Source organism: Barbus barbus, assembly GCF_936440315.1.
Source record: "Barbus barbus genome assembly, chromosome: 35".
Taxonomy (NCBI): Eukaryota; Metazoa; Chordata; class Actinopteri; order Cypriniformes; family Cyprinidae; genus Barbus; species Barbus barbus.
This window is the reverse complement of record NC_136763.1, coordinates 26698666-26722522: the sequence shown is the minus strand read 5'-3', so window position 1 is coordinate 26722522 and position 23857 is coordinate 26698666. Positions and strand designations below refer to the sequence as shown.

Here is a 23857-nt window from a genome sequence, read left to right as displayed (position 1 = left end):
AACCATACATCAATGGAAAGATTATTTATTCAGAAGATGTATAAATCTAATTCGAGTCCAGGGTCATATGCTCATGACGTTCTGCGCATGTCCAGCAGAGGGAGAACGCGCTCGTGCTCCAGCTTTGTCTGTCAGACGAAGAAGAAACATCGCATGTGAAGTTTAGAGTGAAGACAGCAGGCTTTATTTAGAGTGAACCCGGCACACAGTGAGTATCTCCCCGCGGAGCAGCAGGATGAGTGTGTCCATGCCGCAGAAGCGCTATTACCGGCAGAGAGCGCACTCCAACCCCATGGCCGACCACAGCTTCCAGTAGTAAGCGTCTCTCACATGTGCTCTCTCTCTCTGTGTGTGTGTGTGTGATGATGATGATGATGTGTGTGTGTCGGTAGCCCGGTGTGCCCTGAGCAGATGGACTGGTCTCAGCTGTACCCGGAGTATTTCCGGTCGCTGGGCGGAAGCGGGAAACCGGACAAACACAAGGCGCAGGTGGAGTTCGCTGACATCGGCTGCGGATACGGAGGACTTCTGGGTAATATGTGCTTATTTAACTTATTGGAGAAAATATCTAAATATTTGTCTTGTATAAAACCAGAGATACACCGATTGCCATTTTTTGGCCGATTTTTAAAAACAAAAATTTTAAAGTGTGACCTGCCAATACCGATTTATGCAGATTCTGATTTCTTTCTAAAAACTGTAATTGACAGCATATGCAAACAAAAATCTATACTTCTTTCAATGCAAAAAAAAATATTTACATAATAAAAATGATGATTCATTCAAACAGATGATTCATTCAAACAGATGATTCATTCAAACAGATGATTCATTCAAACAGATGATTCATTCAAACAGATGATTCATTCAAACAGATGATTCATTCTAACAGATGATTCATTCTAACAGATGATTCATTCAACAGATTCATTCTAACAGATGATTCATTCAACAGATTCATTCTAACAGATGATTCATTCAACAGATTCATTCTAACAGATGATTCATTCAACAGATTCATTCTAACAGATGATTCATTCAAACAGATGATTCATTCAAACAGATGATTCATTCAAACAGATGATTCATTCAAACAGATGATTCATTCAAACAGATGATTCATTCAAACAGATGATTCATTCAACAGATTCATTCTAACAGATGATTCATTCAAACAGATGATTCATTCAACAGATTAATTCTAACAGATGATTCATTCAAACAGATGATTCATTCAACAGATTAATTCTAACAGATGATTAATTCTAACAGATGATTCATTCTAACAGATGATTCATTCAAACAGATGATTCATTCAACAGATTCATTCTAACAGATGATTCATTCAAACAGATGATTCATTCAACAGATTCATTCAACAGATTCATTCTAACAGATGATTCATTTAAACAGATGATTCATTCAACAGATGATTCATTCAACAGATTCATTCAAACAGATGATTCATTCAAACAGATGATTCATTCAAACAGATGATTCATTCTAACAGATGATTCATTCTAACAGATGATTCATTCAACATTCATTCTAACAGATGATTCATTCAAACAGATGATTCATTCAACAGATTAATTCTAACAGATGATTCATTCAAACAGATGATTCATTCAACAGATTAATTCTAACAGATGATTCATTCAAACAGATGATTCATTCAACAGATTAATTCTAACAGATGATTCATTCAAACAGATGATTCATTCAACAGATTAATTCTAACAGATGATTCATTCAAACAGATGATTCATTCAACAGATTAATTCTAACAGATGATTCATTCTAACAGATGATTCATTCAAACAGATGATTCATTCAACAGATTCATTCTAACAGATGATTCATTCAAACAGATGATTCATTCAATGGATTCATTCTAACAGATGATTCATTCAGAAACGAGGCAAGTGACGGCTGTATTTATGAATGGGTTACTGAATCATTGACGAAACACCGCTCTTACTCGGAGACACTTTTGCTTTAATTACTGCATCAATGCGGCGTGGCATGGAGGTGATCAGTTTGTGGCACTGCTGAGGTGTTATGGAAGCCCAGGTTGCTTTGATAGCGGCCTTCAGGTCATCTGCATCTGGTGTCTCTCTTGACAATAACCCATAGATTCTCTATGGGGTTCAGGTCAGGCGAGTTTGCTGGCCAATCAAGCACAGTAACACCATGGTCATTCAAGCTTTTGGTAGCTTTGGCAGTGTGGGCAGGTGCCAAGTCCTGCTGGAAAATGAAATCAGCATCTCCATAAAGCTTGTCAGCAGAAGGAAGCATGAAGTGCTCTAAAATCTCCTGGTAGATGGCTGCGTTGACTGTGGACTTCAGAAAACACAGTGGACCAACACCAGCAGATGACATGGCAGCCCAAATCATCACTGACTGTGGAAACTTCACACTGGACTTCAAGCAACATGCATTCTGTGTCTCTCCACTCTTCCTCCAGACTCTGGGACCTTGATTTCCAAATGAAATGCAAAATTTACTTTCATCTGAAAAGAGGACTTTGGACCACTGAGCAACAGTCCAGTTCTTTTTCTCCACAGCCCAGGTAAGATGCTTCTGACGTTGTCTCTGGTTCAGAAGTGGCTTGGTAGCTCTTTTCCTGAAGACGTCTGAGCGTGGAGACTCTTGATGCACTGACTCCAGCTTCAGTCCACTCCTTGTGAAGCTCTCACAAGTGTTTGAATCAGCTTTGCTTGACAGTATTCTCAAGCTTGCGGTCATCCCTGTTGCTTGTGCACCTTTTCCTACCCAAATTCTTCCTTCCGGTCAACTTTGCATTTAATATGCTTTGATACAGCACTCTGTGAACAGCCACAGCTTTCAGTAATGACCCTCTGTGACTTACCCTCTTTGTGGAGGACGTCAATGTTCATCTTCTGGATCATTACCAAGTCAGCAGTCTTCTCCATTATTGTGGTTTCAAAGAACAAGAGATACCCTGAATTTATACTGTAGAGACGGTCATTAATTGAAACTCAAATATAAAAAGTTACAAGAAAAAAATGAACTTTTTCATGATATTCAAATTTATTGAGATGCACCTGTAGTCAACATCTGAAGTGGATCAAAACCTTTCATTAAAGTTGTCCAAAAACCTAAAATGCGTTCTTGTCTTGGGACAACTGCTTTAATCCACTTCAAATGTTGACTACTGTATATTCATAATGACACGAGAAATATTAATAATACGGACAACAGTAACCAACAATTAGTAGAGGAAAAAGAAGACATTGTTACTGTGATTTACAGGAGAACAATGTCATTCAGCATTATAATAGGTTTATAATAGGTTTATAATAGGTTTATAATAGGTTTATAATAGGTTTATAATAGGTTAAATCTTGTCAGGCATATTTAGAACAAGAATCATTAGCTGACATTAAAAACCTCTGCAGCAGTAAAATACTAATTAATTGTAATTATAAGTCTTTACTAATCTTTGACACTGTCTTTCAAACCACTAGGTTTTACCCATTTATCAGCAAAAAGGTTTTCAGAATTATAATTCACTTTTTATATTTGAATAAGTACAGGTCAGAATAACTGTGTTGTTTCATAAACATATCTGTAACACTGATATTTCACCCATATATATATATATATATATATATATTTCTTTACATTTGAATCTTTACAAAAGCTATATGAAACATTAATGTAGATACTTGCATTTAATATGCATTCTACATGCGTAGTTTTGTTGTCTAATCTTTACAAATGTGTTCAGAGTAGACAGTTTTCTGAGTAAAGGGAGATAGTTCAGGAGTATGAACATGATCTGTGCCTGTATTTACATATCCGCTGTTATAATACGTTATGTTTTATGAAGCGCATGATCATTTTAGTCTTGTGTTATGTTTGTGGTAATGACTGAATGTTATTGGTCAGTTACATCCCAGAGCTGCAAGAGGGCGACATTTACCAGCACTGCCCTTACATACAGCCCCACAGCTGACCCCATAGAGTTCCAGTCAGGATCAACGAGTTTCACACCTGATATTTTATTTAAAAGGAAAGCTTGCCTAAACCTCAGTCTTCAAATGTTAACTCATAGTTTTGTATAGTAAACTAGAAGTGGATGTTTGTGGAAAGTCTCTAAGGCTGGTCGTGTCAAATCAAACTGTAAAACCTTCAATCCTGGCGACGTTCTGAAGGGATGTAAGAGTCATTCTGTGTCAAATCAACCACATTTCAGAAACGCTCCTGGCTCAAATGTTTGATTTTGTCAAAATGAGAATTTTCCGATGAGATTCAGAGCCAGATTATAGGAGGATACAATGATTTCAGAGTGCAGCATCATTATGATATAGGCTGTTTACACAGAGACTGGTTGGTCTATAGTAAAATCTGTTGACTAGCAATCTCTGTTGCATTATGTGCCAGTGGTGAACGTTCAAAAATGGGAAAAAGCACTTTTTTTTATTATTAAACAATTTCTTCTTTCAAAACATGCAAGATACAGTGTCTTGATTTGTACATAAAAAAAGTGTTTGTAGCATATCTACATTTTACAGCATGATCAGAAAAATAAAGAGAAGAGACACGAAAGGTGGGGGGAAAAATAAAAATAATAATATTAATAATAATAAAAATACACCACTGTAATGAAACCCACAAAACCAATGAACACAGAACGTCAGCCTTGGATGGGATCAAAATCTTCAAGAACGACACAGAGTTAACCAGCCAAATCACCAGCTTTTACAATTAAAAAATCAAGTTTAAAAACGACCCTATCTCACCCAGCTCTTTCATTAAGGGTTTCCATTGCTCAACACATATAGTATTAAACTGTGCGTTATTTTTTCCATCACATAGATTTCTCTCACTCTCTGTAAGCATTCCTCAAAAGTCAGTGGCCTTTTCTGAAGCCATTTCATTTTAATATTCACTTTTTATTAAATCTGTCTTGACTCCCAAGATAGCTATTAAAGGGTCTCTGGGTAAATTAACTTGTACAGTTTTCTTAATGAAACCAAATACATTTGTCCAGTAAGGAAATAAAAAGGGGCATTCCCAAAAGATGTGTGTATGCGGTGCTACTTGTTCTCCATACTCCCTCCAACAAGCACTGGATTGACTTGAATTAAGGGAAAAAGCACTTTAACGTTTTTTTTTTTTGCATCTTTTGGCATCTTCATTTTTAAGGCCCTATATGGTTAATTTTTGAGATATCAATATGGCTTCAGGACTAAACTGTTAAATTGTACTCGTTTTCAGTGGTCAAAAACCAAATGTTGGTCACTTTGCATACAGCTGATGCTTATTGTACTGTATTTAAAGAGGAAAATCTGAAGAAAGAATAATGTAGAAACTAGAAATGTATCTTGTTTCCCTCTATCAAAGAGTGGCATACAAAATACCTGTCTGAGAGGCATTTTCACTTTTTTTGAAGGGTCACCACTGGCACGCAATGCAACAAAGATTGCTAAAAGCAACAGATTTTGTTCAATGTGAAAATAACATAAATCTTTCTGAAGTTTTACCCTCCTGTAATCTGGCTCTGAATCTTGATGCTCCTCTACAAAACAGATTTATTAAAATTTGTTTTCAGTTTGCAAGGAATGACCCACAGCTGTATCTCAACATGTATCACATGTGTTAATGTAGCTGGAGACGAGGACACGATATGTTTTAAGCACCGCTGCAGAACAAACACATCCTCCTCGTGTTGAGACGAGTGCTTCATCGATCTGTGCCGGTATCAGGCCCTCACTCATCAAAGCCTTTCATACAAACAGTGAAGCACAAAACACATTTACACACCTTTGATGCAGTCATGATCTTAACAGGCATGTCTGTGATCGGTCACTGTGCTTAATAATGCATTGGAGGAGTGCGTCACATGGTCTGATCACATGACGTTATTACCCATATCAGAGAGCTGAGTTATCATGGGCTCCTTCATGTCCACAGCTGCTGCCTCTCTCAGCTTTTCTCTCCAGTGCCGGGACAGTTGTGTCCTTCTGCTACTGATGTTGAAACAAGCGGTTTTGTGTGATAGAGAGTGCTAGAGTTAGTTAGTAAGAGGGTCAAATAAAGATGGAAGAGAAAAAACTGCTTGTGAGACAGCGCTAGCCTAATTGTAAAGTTGTGGTTGTATTAAAGGTTTGATTTTAAGTGAATATTTGGTAACACTTTAGATTAGATCAGAGAAGAGTTTTCCCTCAATAAACTCCTAATATGCTTATTGAAAGTAGGTAGTTGTAGTTGTTCAGTTTAGATTAAAATATGCTCATGCAGAATAAGGCATTGATATGTGTTTTGTAAGAACTAATACACAGCCGATACGCTAGTAATACGCATTCTGATGAGCTAATAGTGAATAGTGCTCCCTAAAGTAAAGTGCTACTGAATCTCTCTCTCCGTCTCATAGTTGAGTTATCGAAGCTGTTCCCCGAGCAGCTGATTCTGGGTCTGGAGATCCGGGTGAAGGTCTCAGACTATGTCCAGGACCGCATTCGCTCTCTGCGAGCGGCTGAGCCCAGCAGCTACCAGAACATCGCCTGCCTGCGCAGCAACGCCATGAAGTACCTGCCCAACTTCTTCACCAAGGGACAGGTCGGTGATGGCGTTTCATTGGCTTTAGTGTTTATTTATGGGATGATTTTAGACTCAAAAGGATTAATAGATGCATGCACAATTATCCATGTACTGTATATATTTTATGCATGTATATTACTAACCACAAACATATGCCTTTCAATTTGAGAGTGTGGAATTCAGGATTAAATGACTTACATGTTTGCAAATAAAAAAGTTATATTCTGCATTAATCAGGGTTCGTACAAGGTGCTTGAAGTGTACTTTTTGAAATTGAAGTCCTGGAAAACCCTTGAAAACAGACATATTTATGAAAAGGTACTTGAATGTTTAAAAGGCAGTGTATATGAAATTAGTGTTTGTTTTTATAGAAAATAAAAATGATCTTTTCTTGCAAAATTAACGATGCAGCGCGTCTGATATAAATACAGAGCCGTTTTGCCTGGCTTTTAGCAGCGCATGAGATCTCGTGACGTTACTCCTCGAGGTGAAAAGTGGTCTCACCATATAAGTAAAACGTTGACTTTGTGGTTAAACCTTTGATAGTGCTTGCATTATATTGTTCGCTCTTTTATTGCATGTGCTGTTTCATTTGGGAACGCATATAAAGTCTGAAGCATTTTGTGTTGCACAAATAAATGTAAAAAATATTGTCTCGTTCTAGTAAAGCAAATATCTGTATTTTGTCTCATCTAAGTTTATTGTCACACCCCTAGTGTCTACGAGCATGATATAGCTCATAACCTTCCAAGTGCATGATGAAGCTTTAACTTCAGGTCAATCACATATTCAAAAAAAAAAAGAAATCACTTTGAAAAAGGAAAGCGATAACTTTGCCATAGTATCCTTTCAGGTTGCCACAGCCATTGCATGCTTTGCATGTGCTGCACTTTATTTGTACCATTTTGTTTTATTCGCTTATTTATTAGAATTTGAAAGATAATTACAATATTGTGATCTCTGATTTTAATCCGTAAAAAAAAAAAAAAGTAGCTCTTGAAAAGTCCTTGAATTTCATCTTGCAGTTTCTGTTCGAACCCTGATTAATTTCTCATGCAAAAGGGAATCCGTGCATTTATTAACGTCTTGTTTGAGTCGATCTTGTTCGTTTGAACAAGGCCCAGTGCAATTCATTAACGTGTGCACGATTTAAAAAATTTGCGAATGTGCACTGAAACAAATGCTTTTCAACAATGTCCGGACAAGATCAGCTCAAACAAGACCGATTCCTTTTGGCATGAGAAATTTATGATATATTAATGCAGAACAGAACATTTTTATTTGCAAACATGTCTGTATTTCTACAAATCGTTGCACAGTCATTTAATCCCGAATTCCACACACTTCAAATTGAAAGGCATATGTTTGTGGTTAGTAATATACATGCATAAAATATATTCAGTACATGGATAATTGTGCGTGCATCTATTAATCCTTTTGAGTCTTAATTCATCCCATATTTATTAGCTACTGTGTGATGTTTGTAAGATCCCTGCTCCATAGTGTTTCAATGACCACGCATGAGAGATTTCCCAAGTATCATTGAAATCAAAAATCTGTCACTCTGCTCGTGCTCATCATCAGATTGAAATTAATGTACAAATTATTGCAGTTACCTTGAGTAAAATATTTATAGCCACAAGAGTAACTGCAGACTAGTGCGATTTATAATTCTGTCGACCTGCAGAAATCACACTGATGACTAGACCTACAAAATTATCTGAACTCTACACAGTTGGTTACATACATTTTAATACACTGTAATACACATTTTCAAAACCTTCACACATTCAGTCCAGTGCTCTTGTTTTTTTGTTGACTAAAGTATCCATTGCTTTGGTTCAAAATGCATTCAGTTTCGCAAATGTTACCTTGGGGTTTCTGCGTGACCACCTGAAATATATGCATCATAAATATGAGTGATTTTTGTCAGATTACCATTCCTTGGTAGACAACTGTCAGAAAAAAAAACACACACCAAGATGTAAAGTTGAGTTAATCTAGCAGCACAATTCAAACACATAATAAAAAGATCCTGAAGTAATGTAGCCAATCTTATCAAGTGCTTGTTATCACTAGCGTACTGTGCTGAATCCACTGAAACGCTGGCATGTATTTCACCAATTCTTTGTCTTGTTGTAGCAAATATCATCAAGCCTCAGGACACACCAACACCAGAATCCACATGCTTTAATTTCCACACCAGAATAAATGCCTAAACATTTCACTACAACTCTGCCTCGACTTGTCTTCAGGTCTTCTCTCTAGCAGCTGTATATGGTGGTCTGTTTTATCAGTAGCAACCCACTGATCTACTGAACACTAATAAACCTGGGATTTGTCCAATCCAGCAGCACACTCTCTAAGCCATAGACTCGTACACTTCAAGGACGCAATACTGAAGCAAAGAAATGTTTTATGTATAATGTCTAGTGCAAAGAAGATTGTCTAGACTTGCAGATGAGGGAAATAAAACAAGCCCTGTATAAATTCATGGCCCAGCAGAGAAGGTTGTGCCTTGTGGGGAAGATCCATCATGTACCTGCAGCTTAAAAAACCAGGGTCAGAGGACAGCTGCGTATAACGTCTAGGATCAGTCAAAAGAGACTCCGAAGAGTCAACAACAGCCACTGACAGACCCCTAGAGAGGGTTCAGTCCTCACATCACTAACCCATCAACTGATCCCCTCGGAATCATTATTCCTGGAAGAAAAGAAACTGAAGTTTAGCAAATCAAAGTCATCATCAACATGTAGAAACGTGCACAAAACTGAAACAGCAATTATGTCATAGGGAAGGCCTCTATGGAAGCCTGTTTCCATGAGGGAATAAAATTAAGGCATTTGCAACCTTTGTATCCCATAGTTCTGAGTTTATATCTCACAATTCAGACTTTTTCGTGTAATTCTGAGAAAAAAAAGTCATAATTGTGAGTTGCAATTCCCTTTTTGTCCCATGATGGAAACAAGCTTCCATAGACCTCTGAAGACCATCAAGATCAGTGCGTCTCTTCAATTATCAGATAATTTGACCTTTTATGACGATTCTTTCGTTTATTTTGAATGGTGTTCTTATTTAGCCATAAGCTCTTTCTGTCCTGGTGTCATTGATGGATCAGATTCTCAAAAGCCTGATAGCACATCTGTAGGTGTGCAGCAGATCTGGGCAAATCCAGTTTAAACGAAGAGTTCACCCAAAAATGACAAGTATTCCAAGATTTACTCACCCTCAGGGCATCCTAGGCATGTCTGACACAGACGAACACATTTGGAGTTATATTCCACATTGTCCTGTCTGTTCCAATCTGTATAATTGCAGTGAATGGTGCCCCTGTTTCTGAATCCGCAAAAAAAGTATCCATCCATCATAAAATTACTCCACACGTCTCCGGGGTGTTAATAAAAGCCTTCTGAAGCGAAACAATGCGTTAGTTTAAGAAAATTGTAGATTCTTAAAACTTTATAAACTGTAACCGTGCGTTCACACTGCTGCCGGCGAGAGCGTCAAAGTGGCCGGAAGTCATTCATGTGAGCCGGCGGCGAGCTCCGGCGAGTAGTCTTGGACGGTGTGGGCGTCGAGGAGAGTTGAAGTCAGGTCAACTTTATGGTAATGAGCTATGACCAATCGGAATGTAGAAGTCCTCCGCTTGAGAGGATTCCAGAGAACGCAGTCCTGTAAACTTTGGTTCCGACCACATTAGTTCCCAAGCATTTTCACTCTAGACTGCTTGTTTTTCAGCGGGAATGCAATTTATTTGCTCAAAACAACACCGATTTGACCAACTGCATTTAGGCTACACTTCAACCAGGACAATTTGGAATGTGGGGTGCACACAAATTAATGTTAATGTTAATTAAAGACCTAGGCTAGTAAACATCTCCTAGAAACTGCATGTTGAAATTAGACCAGCACTTAACCATGAACACAAAAAGCATAGGTGGTGTCAGTAATAGGGGTGTAATGGTACACATTCGTACCAAAAATGTTCGGAATGAGTCTTTTGGTTTCGGTATGCATGTGCACTAATACAGCATTGTTTTAACTACTGCACGAGTGGAACTTCACTGGAAACGTCCAGTTTTATATATTGTTACTTGATAAGAAACAAAGTCTCATCTTTCAAATGATATCCGTTCATTTATTCAGGAAATATAAGCAGTATATGCTGTTTTGGCACTCTTTGATGTGGCGAGACAGATTGCTGTATAAACGCCTCCGTTCAAACAGCATGATCATCGCTTCCTCTTTACTGCTAGTTTTAACGTGAAATAAACATGAATGAACATCTTACCTCATGTAATCGCTCAATCAGCGTTTCAACCTCGGATAGACCTGAATAAATAAGCTTGTAAACAAAATGTCATGTAGCATTTCATTTACATCAGGCAAGTCGTCAATGTCCACAGCTCGTTAGTTCACGAGAGAAATGAAGTCTACAGAAGAGCATTTTGTGAAATATTAGACTCATTTCACCTGTTAGTGATGTCTTAATTATTTAATGTATGTTTAAATAAATCTGTTATGAAACAGGTTATGACAGCCACTGTGTAAATGAATGCATTTCAACAACAAATATAAATTTTATCATTTATAATTAATTTAAAAATGTACATGTTTGCATTTTTTTTAAGTTAAAAAATATTATTTAAAAAATAAATAATTGATATTAAGTTTGGGCTCTGTTGTTAATTGTATGCTTACAGTAATGTAAAAGGGCTATAGTTTTATGGCAAGCCGTTTTGACTTTTATTCATTCTCAGGATATGAATTCTTGAGATCAACAGTTTAATTGTCGCTAGTGACAATGTTAATTTCTGATATAATGAATGTGATTGTTACCAGTAACAAAAGTCATTTTAGATTACCCTCCCAATTGTTGACATCAGAAATATATTTTCAGATATCAGAAATGAACATTGTCACTAGTGACAATTAAATTGTTGATATCAAGAATAGACGTCTGTACTAGTAACCACGTGATTACTGATATCAAAAATAAAGGGGTTACTAGTAAGAAATTAATTCTTGATATCAACAATTACATTTTGAATGGCAGCCTATGGTGACATTTAACTAGTGAAAATATAATTACAGATATCAATAATTAGAGTTTTTACTAGTTGAAATGTTATTGTTGATATCAAAAATAGCAATTTTTACTAGTGGAAATCTAATTCCTGATACCAAGAATTAATATTTTAACTAGTAAAAATTGAATTGTTGATTATGAGAATGAATAAAAGTCAAAACGGCTTGCCATAATAGTTTAGAGCATAAGCTGAGCTAGATTTTTATTCCTAGGAAAATGTAAATTACAATTGAGTTTATGTAAAGAAAGAGCAATTTATTCAGTAAACCACTGTTTAATTAAACAGCAACAACAATGTTTAGTTTTTTCCCCCTGCTGTACTGAAATAACACCGAACCGTGACATCAAAACTGAGACGTACGGTACATACTGAACCTTCATGTTTGTGTACCCTTACACCCAGTAGTGATTAAATCAGCGACTTTAAGAAAGCATCTCTTCTTTTTAGACAGTCCAGTGCTTTTTGACCCTGTCTAGCATCTGGTGCAGGTTGCCACGCTCTTATTTGACCATGCCAATCAAACCTTCTTCCAACATACACATTTGACTCGACTGTTGTACCTAAAATGGTAAGCAAGCGCTGCTTTGTTTACGTTTTATATCTACGTTTATCTTGTATATCTTTGTTTCGGTTTCTCCTTTTGAATGACGAATATATACTATTGATAGCTGCTGAAATAGATAGTTAATTCCTCTCACGCATGCGCAGAACGCACATGTTTGTTTGCCCTCGGCTGTAGTCTATGTGGTGTGTTCGAGTGCAGCTTTTTGGTCCGAAGCTGCCGACGCGAGGCGACAACACCGTCAGCTTTCGTCGCCGCTAGTTCTTTGAAGTCGGCTTGGTGTGTCCCGGCCTTATAGTAGCGCAGCATGGCTCCGCCCCCTTTATTTCATGTTCCCAGGGGTGGGGTTTATGTAAATTTGAGGGTTTGTGATGTCACCAGCCTGGGAAGAAGCTCGGTGTAGTCCCTACGAGCCGTAACTGTAGATATTAAACTGACATAACTTTAAAAGACAAGTTTGCATTGAACTTTCAGCGTCGTAACAGATAGTGTTTATGCTCAAACAGCAACATTACACACTAAACTTTAAAAAGTGAAATCACAATCAACCACCCCTTTAAAATGCTTTGTGCCATATTTATTTTGTAGAAAATGCCAGGCTTATATCCTGAATAAGATTAATAACAGTAGTTAAAAAGGCCTTTTTTTTTTTACATTTCACAGCGTTGTATAGTTAACTTTTTCACTAGCGAGTCTATAGCATCACTTGACTTCAATCATGCATCATTAAATTGCAATAACTGTGTGATGAGATGCACAAAGTTAAAGTCTTTCATAGCATCAGTAACACCACCGAAACCAAAACATGTCAGTGTCTCAGGGATGTAAATAATACCATCACCACACCTGAACATGACAAGAGGATGAAATGAATGAGACTGAAATGATCCTTCAGAGCCGGAGGGCTTTTGGCATGAATAGTACATGCACAACCCCAAAGTAAACACACAGTTCTATTTACAGCACCCTTCTTACTGCTTTCTTTTAGTAAAGCCTTAATTAAAACACAGTGTGTTTTCCACCTTGTGAAATGGGGCCTAAAAAGACAGCCAGAGGCCCTGCTGCTCCCAGTAATTATCCTACAGTTTGTCTGTCTTTATTTATTTGCCTAATAAAACCTAGTGTGCAGCTTTATTCTAATATTAGCAGCTGATGTGAAGGGGAACGGCTGTATTCCCCCACTGCGGGCCACGGCAGGAGCGCAAGGTGGTCTTGAGTGTAATAAAAGCTCACAAAGGGGGGAATTCCAGGCGAGCAGCAGGTTAGTCGACAACCCCCTCACGTCTGCATGGGCTTCAGTGAGCAGAAATGCTGACGGTAGTGTGCAGATCACGCAGTGGATTGGGTAATCGTGCTGCATGTGGCATCCATTGATTTTGATCAGTGATTCACACTTGGCAGTCTTCACATAATGACAGACAGCTAGGACTCATTTGGTGATCAATGGGCAAAATATTTCAAAGTTTGACCATTTCCTATTCCAGTGCACAAGCTGTCACTACAAGTGGCATGACAGGAGGAGCAATGGCTTTTAATTAACATAAATGAAACATCAAAAATGTCTGCTCCACTCTTTAGTCTGGGTCACGAGGGACAGCAGCTTCTTTATAGCTGCTCTACTTCTATGGAAGCACATAGAAGTAGAGGGGCAGTTGAGGGGCAGAGTAGCTTGACAATTTCAGCACAACCATGGCGGCAGTGCATGCCTTCTGCACAGGGCTACAGGTCTAAGTTCTGCCTTCTCCTGGGCCTATGAGGACACCAGCATGCATGCACTGGGGAAGAGGAGAGGTAAATCCGGAATTTAACAGCTTTAGAGAATAGACTTCATTCACTTCAGGTGCACCTTATCACATGCCACCAGTCCTGTTTGCAACTGTGCCCCTCCTCTCTCCCACTTATTCCCTTTGGGAACCTGGTAAAGGAGGCGATCTAAGGGACAGGGGTGGGGATGATGACATGGGGAGGTGGCTGTTTAGTCACATACAACCCCCCTCACCCCCCAAGCATCATCCCCATCATAAGGCCTCAGACTTTTCCTTGTACCGCCCACCTGGGAGTGCTACCTCCTCAACCAGGCTCCATGTGGAGTGGGCAGACCAGGGATACCTCTCCAGCTCATGTCGGAGAAACATCTTTATTGATTCTCCGTCCAAGTCTGGGCTTTCACAAACATTTTCAAACAAGAAAGGACGATGTTATCAGCTGGTGGGCAGCTGCGCTGTGAAATGGAGCAATGCAAGACAGTGGGTAAGGCATCAGGCCTTTTAGAGACCTTTATATAACAAAACATAAAATGTCCAATAAGAAGAATGAAGTGTCCATGGGGAACACAAGTGTCTAAATAGACAAGGGTATCTGGTGTCCCTACTGTGATTAGGAGTTGTGAAGGCTTTCCGATGGGATTCGGATTCTCCTATTCAGTCCGGGTAGCGAGGGACAGCAGATTCTTTATGGCAGCTCTCCTTCCCAGGAACCACGCCACTTCAGTGGCAGGATAGTCTCCGCCTCAGACATCACACCCACAGACCGTTGGCTGAACATCTGATGCATATTGTACACAAAATTGGAAACATTTCAGGAGTTTCGACTTCAAGAATTTTATCATCGGATTGGTTGAATTATTCAGGATTTCTGGGAGATGTGTGTGTCGCGTTCTTTAACGTGGTGACGAGGCTTCATTCACTTCAGGTGCACCTCATCACATGGCGCCAGTCCTGTTTCTAATCAAGCCCCTTGTCTTTCACACCTGCTCCCACCAGGAACCTGCTGAAGGGTGGCGGGCAATCTAAGGGACGGGGTGGTGATGATAATATGGAGAGATGGCTGTTCCATCACAAAATATACTTTGGCTTTTACACGTATGCTAGGTATGTGCGTAGCCTGATTTTTCTAACCATGCATGCAGTATACACGCAGATTAGATTAGATTAGATTAGATTCAACTTTATTGTCATTGCACATGTAAGGTACAGGGCAACAAAATGCAGTTAGCATCTAACCAGAAGTGCAATAAGCAGAGGTACAGGATATACAGTGCCTACAATATGTTACATATATACAGAAATATACAGATAAGGCAGTAGTACTATGGACATAATTTACAAGTTTTTAAATACTATCAGTATGATATACAGATGGGTGATATGAACATACTATACAGATGGGTTGTGCAGTAAATGTATGTACACTATGAGCAAAAACTATGAAAATAATTACAAATGGATATGAATAAGCTATAAATTAAGATATATAAACACTAGTGCAATGAACATTGAAAGTGCATAGAAATAAAAATTTACAGTACATAGTACTCAGTGTAGATTGGTTGTTTTTTTTGTTTTTTTAATCGATTTAATGATGGGGAGGGGTGAAGAGTTTGTAGTGGTGTGTGAGGGGGGTATCATTGGGCAGAGTTTAGTAGGGAAACAGCTGTAGGGAAAAAGCTGTTCCTGAGTCTGCTTGTCCTTGTTCGGAGGCTCCTGAAGCGCCTCCCAGAGGGCAGTAAGTTAAACAGTCTATGGTCAGGGTGAGAGGAGTCCTTAAGAATGCCGCGAGCTCGACGTAAACAGCGTTTTCTCTGGACGTCCTCAATGGCAGGGAGTGGTGTCCCTGTGATGCGTTGGGCGGTTTTCACCACCCTCTGTAGTGCCTTGCGGTCAGCAGCTGAGCAGTTCCCATACCAGACTGTGATGCAGTTGGTCAGGATGCTTTCAATTGCACACCGGTAGAAGTTCCGCTGGATGATTGGAGACAGGTGGTTCTTCTTCAGTGTCCTAAGGAAGAAGAGGCGTTGGTGAGCCTTCTTGACTAGGCTGGATGTGTTGGTGGTCCAGGTCAGGTCCTCCGAGATGTGGGTTCCCAGGAACTTGAAGCTGGAGACACGTTCAACAACCATCCCGTTAATGTGGATGGGGTCATGCGTTCCACTTTTCTTCTTCCTGAAGTCCACAATAAGTTCCTTTGTCTTGCTGGTGTTGAGGAGCAGGCTATTGTCAGCACACCATGCAGCCAGGTGCTGTACCTCCTCCCTGTAGGCAGTCTCATCGTTGTCTCTGATGAGGCCAATCACTGTGGTGTCATCAGCAAACTTGATGATGGAGTTGGATCCATGCACAGGCCTGCAGTCATGGGTGTAGAGGGAGTAGAGAAATGGGCTCAGCACACAGCCCTGTGGTACGCTGGTGTTGAGTGTGATGGTGGTAGAGCAGGTGAGGCCTGACCTAACATGCTGAGGTGTGTTGGTCAGAAAGTCCATAATCCAGCTGCAAAGGGAGGTGTTAACACCCAAGTCTCCAAGTTTAGTGGTCAGCTTGGAGGGAATGACGGTGTTGAATGCTGAGTTGAAATCAACAAATAATATCCGTGCATATGTGTTGTTGTTTTCCAGGTGTGTGAGTACCGAGTGCAGTACTGTGCCTACTGCATCCTCAGTGCTTCTATTGCTTCTATAGGCAAATTGGTGTGGGCCCAGTGTGGGTGGGAGGCAGTTCTTGAGGTGTGCCAGGACCAGTCGCTCAAAGCACTTCATAACAATGGGTGTGAGTGCTACGGGGCGGTAGTCATTCAGGCACGTTGGGGAGGAGTGTTTCGGCACTGGCACAATGGATGTCGACTTAAAGCATGTTGGCACCATTGCTTGGGTGAGTGACAGGTTGAAAATGTCTGTGAAGACCCCTGCGAGCTGCTCTGCACATGTCCTGAGCACACGTCCAGGAATGCCGTCGGGGCCAGCAGCCTTGTATGCGTTGATCCGGCTCAATGCTGTGCAGACATCTGTGGAGGTGAGTTTGAGGGTCTGATGGTCTCCTGAGAGTGTGATCTTGGTGGCTGTCTCCTTGTTGTTGTTGTCAAAGCGAGCATAAAAGTCATTTAGCTCGTTAAGGAAGGAGACGTCTGTGACCATTGGAGTGGAGTTGCATGGCTTGTAGTCACTGATGACCTGGATGCCCTGCCACATGCGCCGGGGGTCAGAGTTGGAAAAATGCTCCTCTACCTTTAGCTTGTAGCAGTGCTTGGCCTTCTTGATGCCCCTCTTCAGGTTAGCCCTGGATATGCTGTAGGCCTGAGCGTCATCTGATCTGAAAGCAGTGTTGCGGGCTTTCAGCAAGAGCCGCACTTCCTTGTTCATCCATGGCTTCTGATTAGGGTACGTTGTGATCTGTTTCTCTGTTGTGACACTGTCAATGGAGGTATTGATGTAGTCCAGTACAGAGGTGGTATAGATGTCAATGTCCGTGTGAGAGCCACTGGCAGCCTGAGAAGCAAACATACTCCAATCCGTGTGTTGAAACTTGTCCTGAAGTACAGACTCTGCTCCCATTGGCCACACTTTGATGGTCTTCACTGATGGCTTCACACGGTTGATGAGGGGTGAATACTTGGGGGTGAGAAACAAAGAAAGGTGATCAGACTGTCCGAGGTGGGGGAGGGGAGTCGCGATGTAAGCTCCTGCGATGTTTGTGTAAACATGATCCAAAATTTTTTCTCCTCTAGTGTGGCAGGAGACATGCTGATGGAATTTGGGGAGCACTGTCTTTAAGTTGGAGTGATTAAAATCACCCGCAACAATAAATGCAGCTTCCGGGTGTACAGTCTGTTGTTTACTAATGGCCGCATGCAGTTCGTTCATAGCAAGCTTGGCATTAGCATCCGGGGGAATATAGGCTGCAGTTATGATGGTGGAAGTGAACTCCCGCGGCAGATAGAAAGGTCTACACTTAACCATGAGAAACTCTAGGTTAGGTGAGCAGTGTTTTCCAACAATGTCAGAGTTCGTACACCAAGCTTTGTTCACATAAATGCACAATCCTCCGCCTCTGGTCTTGCCGGAGTCATCTGCCGTTCTATCTGCTCGGAGCGTGTAGCGTCCGGTTAGATCAATAGCATTATTGGGTATGTCGCTATGTAGCCATGTTTCAGTGAAAACCATGACATTGCAGTCCAAAAGTTTCTTACTATGGGTGATGTGAAGTCGTATCTCATCCATTTTGTTCACCAATGACCGCACATTAGCGAGGAAAATGCTGGGTAAAGAGAGCCGGTGCGGTGTTAGCTTTAGCTTAGCTCTTAGTCCTCCGCGCTTCCCCCGCCTTTGTTTACGATCTCGGCGCCGCCTGTGAGCACTTCCGCCCGGCCGAGCAGAGTGCGTTGCCTCGGGTGTTCTGGAGATCTCCGGGATGAGTCGATGATTGGTTATAAGATTGTTGGAAAAGAGCAGACCGATATCCAAAAGCTCCTGTCGGATGTATGATGTTAAGGCAAAGCTGTTCAGTGAGAACAGACCCGAGATGAGCAGGAAAAATACTGCAAAATTGCAAAAACTGGTGAGACGCTGAGCCTCGCGACGTGTTCGCGCCGCCATCTTGGTCAACTTACACATGTGCTTTGAACTTTCTTCCACTACTAAGTTTTTCCATAAGGTGGCAACACTAACCTGGGTTGTTTTACAGTTGGAATATCACAAAACAAGCACAACAAACTACTGAAGACAGCAAAACAGTAGACACCCGCATTGACGAGTACTTGTGTGGGGAAATAACTGCAACTCTAGTTTATACGAGTACAAAGACATTTTTATCGCTCTTAATGTTTGGAAAGAAGAAGCTAAGGATGAATCTTTCTAGCGTGCCTGCGTTTGTGCAGACTTGATGCGTTCCAGACAGGATACATGCACCTCAGAAGGGTGGGAACTAGTGTTGTCAAAAGTACCAGTCAGTACTGCAATTTTAAAAATGTCCATTTCCCGCTAACATTTGAGCACTGTTTAGTGAACAGCGGTACCTAGTACTGAAGTTGGTACTTTTGACAACACTAGTGGGAACAATCATGGCCACCATATGAGCAGTTGTTTCAAACCAAGGTGCTCAAAACTGGCCACTGAAGGATTTCAAGAGGTACAACTAATCAACACTTTGCCACCAAATGTTACATGATCCATGTTTACATTATAGTCCCCAATATAAAGCTTTTCATTCTTTGGTTATAGAAGTAAAAAGAAGCTGGAAATACTTGTGCAGGGATATACTGTTAATGAACATCCAGATGCTGTCTGTGCTTCTGAGAGTGGCATTTAGATGAATATGTAAATACGCTTTCCTCACAATAACAAAATAAACACAACAAAAATGACAGTGACCATATGATTCAGAGAAAGCATCTGATCATAGTGCATAGCACTATAGCAATCCAGCACTCCAGTAAATTAACGTCATGTTTATTTATACAACACTTCATACGATAGATGGCTTTAAATTAAATAACTGAACAGTATTAAATATGAAAAACAATATTAGGTTTCCAAGTCAAAGCGGGCGGAGCCCCAGAGCCACACCCTCCATTTATGTAATCACTACGGACCTATGATAGTTTGAAGGTGTTTACCAACTGAAGCAAACTTTTCCGGAAAGTTTACTTTGGCAAGCTGTTTTCGAACTCCTGAAACAAGCATCAAACAAACTTTTGTTTTAGCCTGATTTTGTTCGAAGTAACCACACGAGTGTAGGTGTTAAGTTACATGCAGTTGTTTTGATAGTATTTCATTTATTTTAGATTTGAACTTCAGTTGAACAGTTTTGAAAAGGCCTGTTGGTACATTGAGATTTGGCGTTATGTCTAAGCAGTGGCGTAACTTTGCTTTGAAAAGTGGTGGGGACACCGCACAACTCGTTTTGCTATTTGTTTATTTAATAACCGAATTTACTTGGGGACTGAGTTCAGAGTTGGAAATGCACTTAATTTTCACTTTGATGTACACATGCATCACATTCACAAATATGTCCATAAACATCCGAATAAGCAAAACGTAACATTCACAATGTGAATGTTACGTTTTGCTTATCACAACACATCCAGGGTAGCTAATATCAATCAAAATACGCAAGATAAATATGGTGAACTTACCATTTCATGGTCAGCTCAGCTGCAGCGTATTCATTAATTGCACAATTGTGTGTATGTGTGTATTACGATTCATTCTACTTTGAATTACTTGCATATTTTCTAATCAACATTACGTCAAGAGTCAAGACAAGCCCACAAAATTCTCCTCATCCAATCAAATAATTTAACCAATCCTGAACTACGCAAAACCTTGTGTAAAACATGAATGAGAGTTAATTTGTGTTTAAAATGGTTAAACTACCTTTATTAATTAAATAATTAAATAAATGAAATTTTTTGACGAATCTTTTTTTTATGACGTTTTTATAAAAGCTCTATTTTTTCCTCCCCCACCCCACATGTAAAGGCTAGTTAACGGTAAATGTTGCTACCTATAGCATAAATGTTAAAACATCAACAAAATGTCCAAAAGAAAGTGTGTAAGTGATATAAGAAGCTTTTTAGTGAAGCAGCCACGCACAGTAAGTTACTTTGCTTAACACGAAAACATATTATATTTAACTTACGTGAATATAGACATACTGTCGCTAATCATGTTTTTTAGCGGCCACTGGAGCGCGCTGTGATTTAATACAAAACTGAATTAAAGGACTATGAACTAAAGTCATAACATTGTTTATAACATAAAATTGTCCTGTTGCCTAAAAGTGCTTTAACTATTATTCAGCCTTCAATGATGACTACAGTGAGTGATGATTTGACTTGTGGACCAGAGATATTGTCCAATTAATCTTCTCAAAAATCTCAAATAAAATATTTCAACCTTGAAACAGTATCCAAACAATACGAACATCGTAAAAAGAAAGGTACAGGATCTGTAGACTAATTATAGGGAAAGGAAACTACATATCCCATGACGCATATCTCGCGATAGTTTCACAACGAGACTTAATATTAATCTTTGAGGACATTGAAAAGCGTCTGACCGGCGGAAAAATGTGTTAAATGAATGAATTAGATTATGAAGAGTGACGATTTGTAGATGGTGCTTTTCCTTTAATACATACCTTACGCAATCTATTTTTCAGTTACTTTTTAAAAGTGGTGGGGACAATATCGAGCCTGGTAAAAAGTGGTGGGGACATGTCCCACCCATCCCACCCGTAAATTACGCCTATGTGTCTAAGTGAGAAAACAGTTCATGTGTTTTGAAAGATGTTTTTATTGAATGCATTTTGTGCCAAAGCAATAAGTGACTGTATTAAAAAAAAATCAATCAATAAATCAATCAGTCAATGTGACTCCTCTGTAAGTATTTGTAAAACTTTCACTCTGAAATTGGTAGTAAACTTTCAAAGTTTTTTTTTTTTTGTGTACTCTTACTATTCCTGCCATTAGAAAGTAATGGGTTGTGCTCTATTTTATAGTATGTGCACTTACTTGTAACAGTGTGCTTATCTAAGAAAGTACCGGGTAACATAAGATAACAGGTTAGGTTAGGTTTGGGTGTAGGTTCAGGTTTAGTAGTTATTGTAATGTCTATAATAATTATTTAGTACATATGAACAGGATTGTAAAATAAAGTGCTACCAAGATATGGTTAGAATAGTAAGCAGTTCTGAATTGAGCAACTGTCTTCCCTAACAATGGTTTATGCTGTGACACAAAGAGCTATACAGTTCCACAAACCACCAATAAATCTTCTGTCGTTTGCAGCTCAGCAAGATGTTCTTTCTCTTTCCGGATCCACACTTTAAGAAAACCAAGCACAAGTGGCGCATTATCAGCCCTACGTTACTGGCGGAGTATGCGTACACGCTCAGAGTCGGGGTAAGAACACTTTCCTCTTTAATGAGCCATTTAAAACAAATGAATGCATGATGTTGAGCGCAAGGCTTTAATTGCCAGCACATTTTGCATCGGTTTAGATCCTTAATTAACCCGCAGCATTGGCCTGAAAGCACCTCCCTCCTGCAGTCAGAGCAGCGCTTTATATCATGCTGTATAGCTTTCAGTCCTTTAATGTGTAAATGCTCTTTGTGAGGCCGTGCAGAGCATCCATTTTTATTTATTTGGTTTACCTTAGTGTTATTCATATGGAATGAGAGGAAACATGTCAGTCTTGTCATATTATCTCTATATGGCCTCTAGTGTGTGCACATCTGTCTGAGGGTGTGTGTGTGTGTGAGAGAGAGAGACGGCGCTGGGGGAGGTCGATGAGAACAGAACAATGCCAGGCTTGTGTTTGTGAAGGTGGGTTATTAATACAGACTTGACTGCACATTCAGCAGTCTGAGTGCTGTGCCCCGCTGGGGGTGAGCAGACGTCTGGAGAGGCCAGTGAAAGACAGACGAGCCGCTTTAGCAATGTATATGGAGATTTGGCCGCAGTGAGGACAAAGGTAAAATGAGGTATGCTGAGTGAATGGAGGCTCAATTAACGTCAAATAAAGAGATTAGAAAGTTTTCCACTGCTGGTTAGAACGAATGGGCTGCTGAAAACCTGTGTCACTTCCCAGAATCTTATCTTGCAATTATTCTGTCTGCGCTGTCTACAGAGTAAATGCCAATGGCATGGCCGATAAGATCCCATGTTTGCTGTGTTGCTATTTTGACCCCCTCTGTCAGGGAAATCTGTTACGGTTCAAAGTATTTAAGGCAAGCCCATTGATTTTCACGTAAAATGTGTTGGGCAAGAGTCGAATCAATAGTTGAGATGAAGCGATGCGGAGGTGTGTGTCGTGTGTGCACGTCCTGAACCGGCTCTGTTGCACTGCACGCAAATCACTTCTCATTTAAACATTCAGTGAATGAACGTGTGGTGAGTCATTCAATGTGTTTTCTGTTCATCTTGGTGTTTCTGTGCAGGGTTTAGTGTACACAAACACAGATGTTGAGGAGGTTCACGACTGGATCGTCAAGCATTTCAGCGATCATCCTCTCTTCTGCAGAGTGTCTGATGAACAACTGGTACGTTTACCTCTGAACGTTTGTCTTTTAACAACTTAAGACCCAAGACCTTGTTTATTTGGCCTGAATTCCTGAACACGGTAATCATATTAAAGCACCAGATTATGGCTGTGATTTTATCTGTGTCGGGTTGGTTAACGTGATGTTTGGGCTGATTGCGTCGCAGGCTGATGACATCATCATTAGCCATCTGGGAACATGTACGGAGGAGGGAAAGAAGGTTCAGAGAAACGGAGGCAAGAATTTCTTAGCAGTTTTCCTCAGAGTGGAAGATCCTCAAACGCGACGCTCCTCGAATGAAGCCTCCGCACTATAATTGTTTCCATTTCAGACGATTTGATCATCAGCAAGCAAAATGTTATTTATGAATGTGAATAAACACTGTTCTTGGCATTTTCTTTGTATTAAATGTTTTTTATATTAAGTGCCTCTCTCTGTTTCTTGTGTCTGAACTGTTTGTTTTCATATGGATGCACATAAACACATACTTTGATCGTTTTGCGATTGCTGAACACATCAAGTCAGTACTGAGAGCTTCATTAGGAAGCTTCTGTGGTGTTGTCCTACAAGTGAGTTTAAACATAAACAAACCTACATAAGCAGTGAATGTTAACTGATGGACTGGAGTGGTGTGGATTATTGTGATGTTTTTATCAGCTGTTTGGACTCTCATTCTGACGGCACCCATTCACATCCATTGATGAGACACTGATGCAGAGACACGTTTCTACAAACCTGATGAAGAAACAAACTCCTCCTGATCTTGATGGCCTGAGGGTGAGCACATTTTCAGCTAATTTTCATTTTTGGGCGAACTATTCTTT

The 23857-nt window shown here is 39.9% G+C and overlaps 1 protein-coding gene across 4 annotated transcripts; it reads left to right on the top strand.

The window, feature by feature from the left end:
• The first annotated feature begins 53 nt into the window (after window positions 1-53).
• On the top strand, window positions 54-23455 carry LOC306854922 (tRNA (guanine-N(7)-)-methyltransferase-like). Of its 4 annotated transcripts, none has more exons than XM_079393236.1 (6): window positions 54-315; window positions 393-532; window positions 6404-6588; window positions 21781-21894; window positions 22932-23033; window positions 23200-23455. In XM_079393236.1, exons 1-6 carry the CDS (start codon window positions 236-238, stop codon window positions 23347-23349), a joined length of 771 nt encoding a protein of 256 aa, XP_079249362.1. In that variant the 5' UTR covers window positions 54-235; the 3' UTR covers window positions 23350-23455. The 4 variants fall into 4 exon arrangements, with proteins under 4 accessions (XP_079249362.1, XP_079249364.1, XP_079249363.1 ...); XM_079393238.1 differs by having other exon boundaries at window positions 116-315; window positions 22932-23113; XM_079393237.1 differs by having other exon boundaries at window positions 129-208.
• Window positions 23456-23857: the final 402 nt, after the last annotated feature.

Bases quoted from the DNA above. Each gene is read 5' to 3' on its own strand.
- LOC306854922 (XM_079393236.1), top strand. From the start codon at position 236: ATGAGTGTGTCCATGCCGCAGAAGCGCTATTACCGGCAGAGAGCGCAC. The intron at 21,895-22,931 runs GTAAGAACACTT...GTTTCTGTGCAG, and splicing joins CGTACACGCTCAGAGTCGGG to GGTTTAGTGTACACAAACAC. The intron at 23,034-23,199 runs GTACGTTTACCT...ATTGCGTCGCAG, and splicing joins GAGTGTCTGATGAACAACTG to GCTGATGACATCATCATTAG.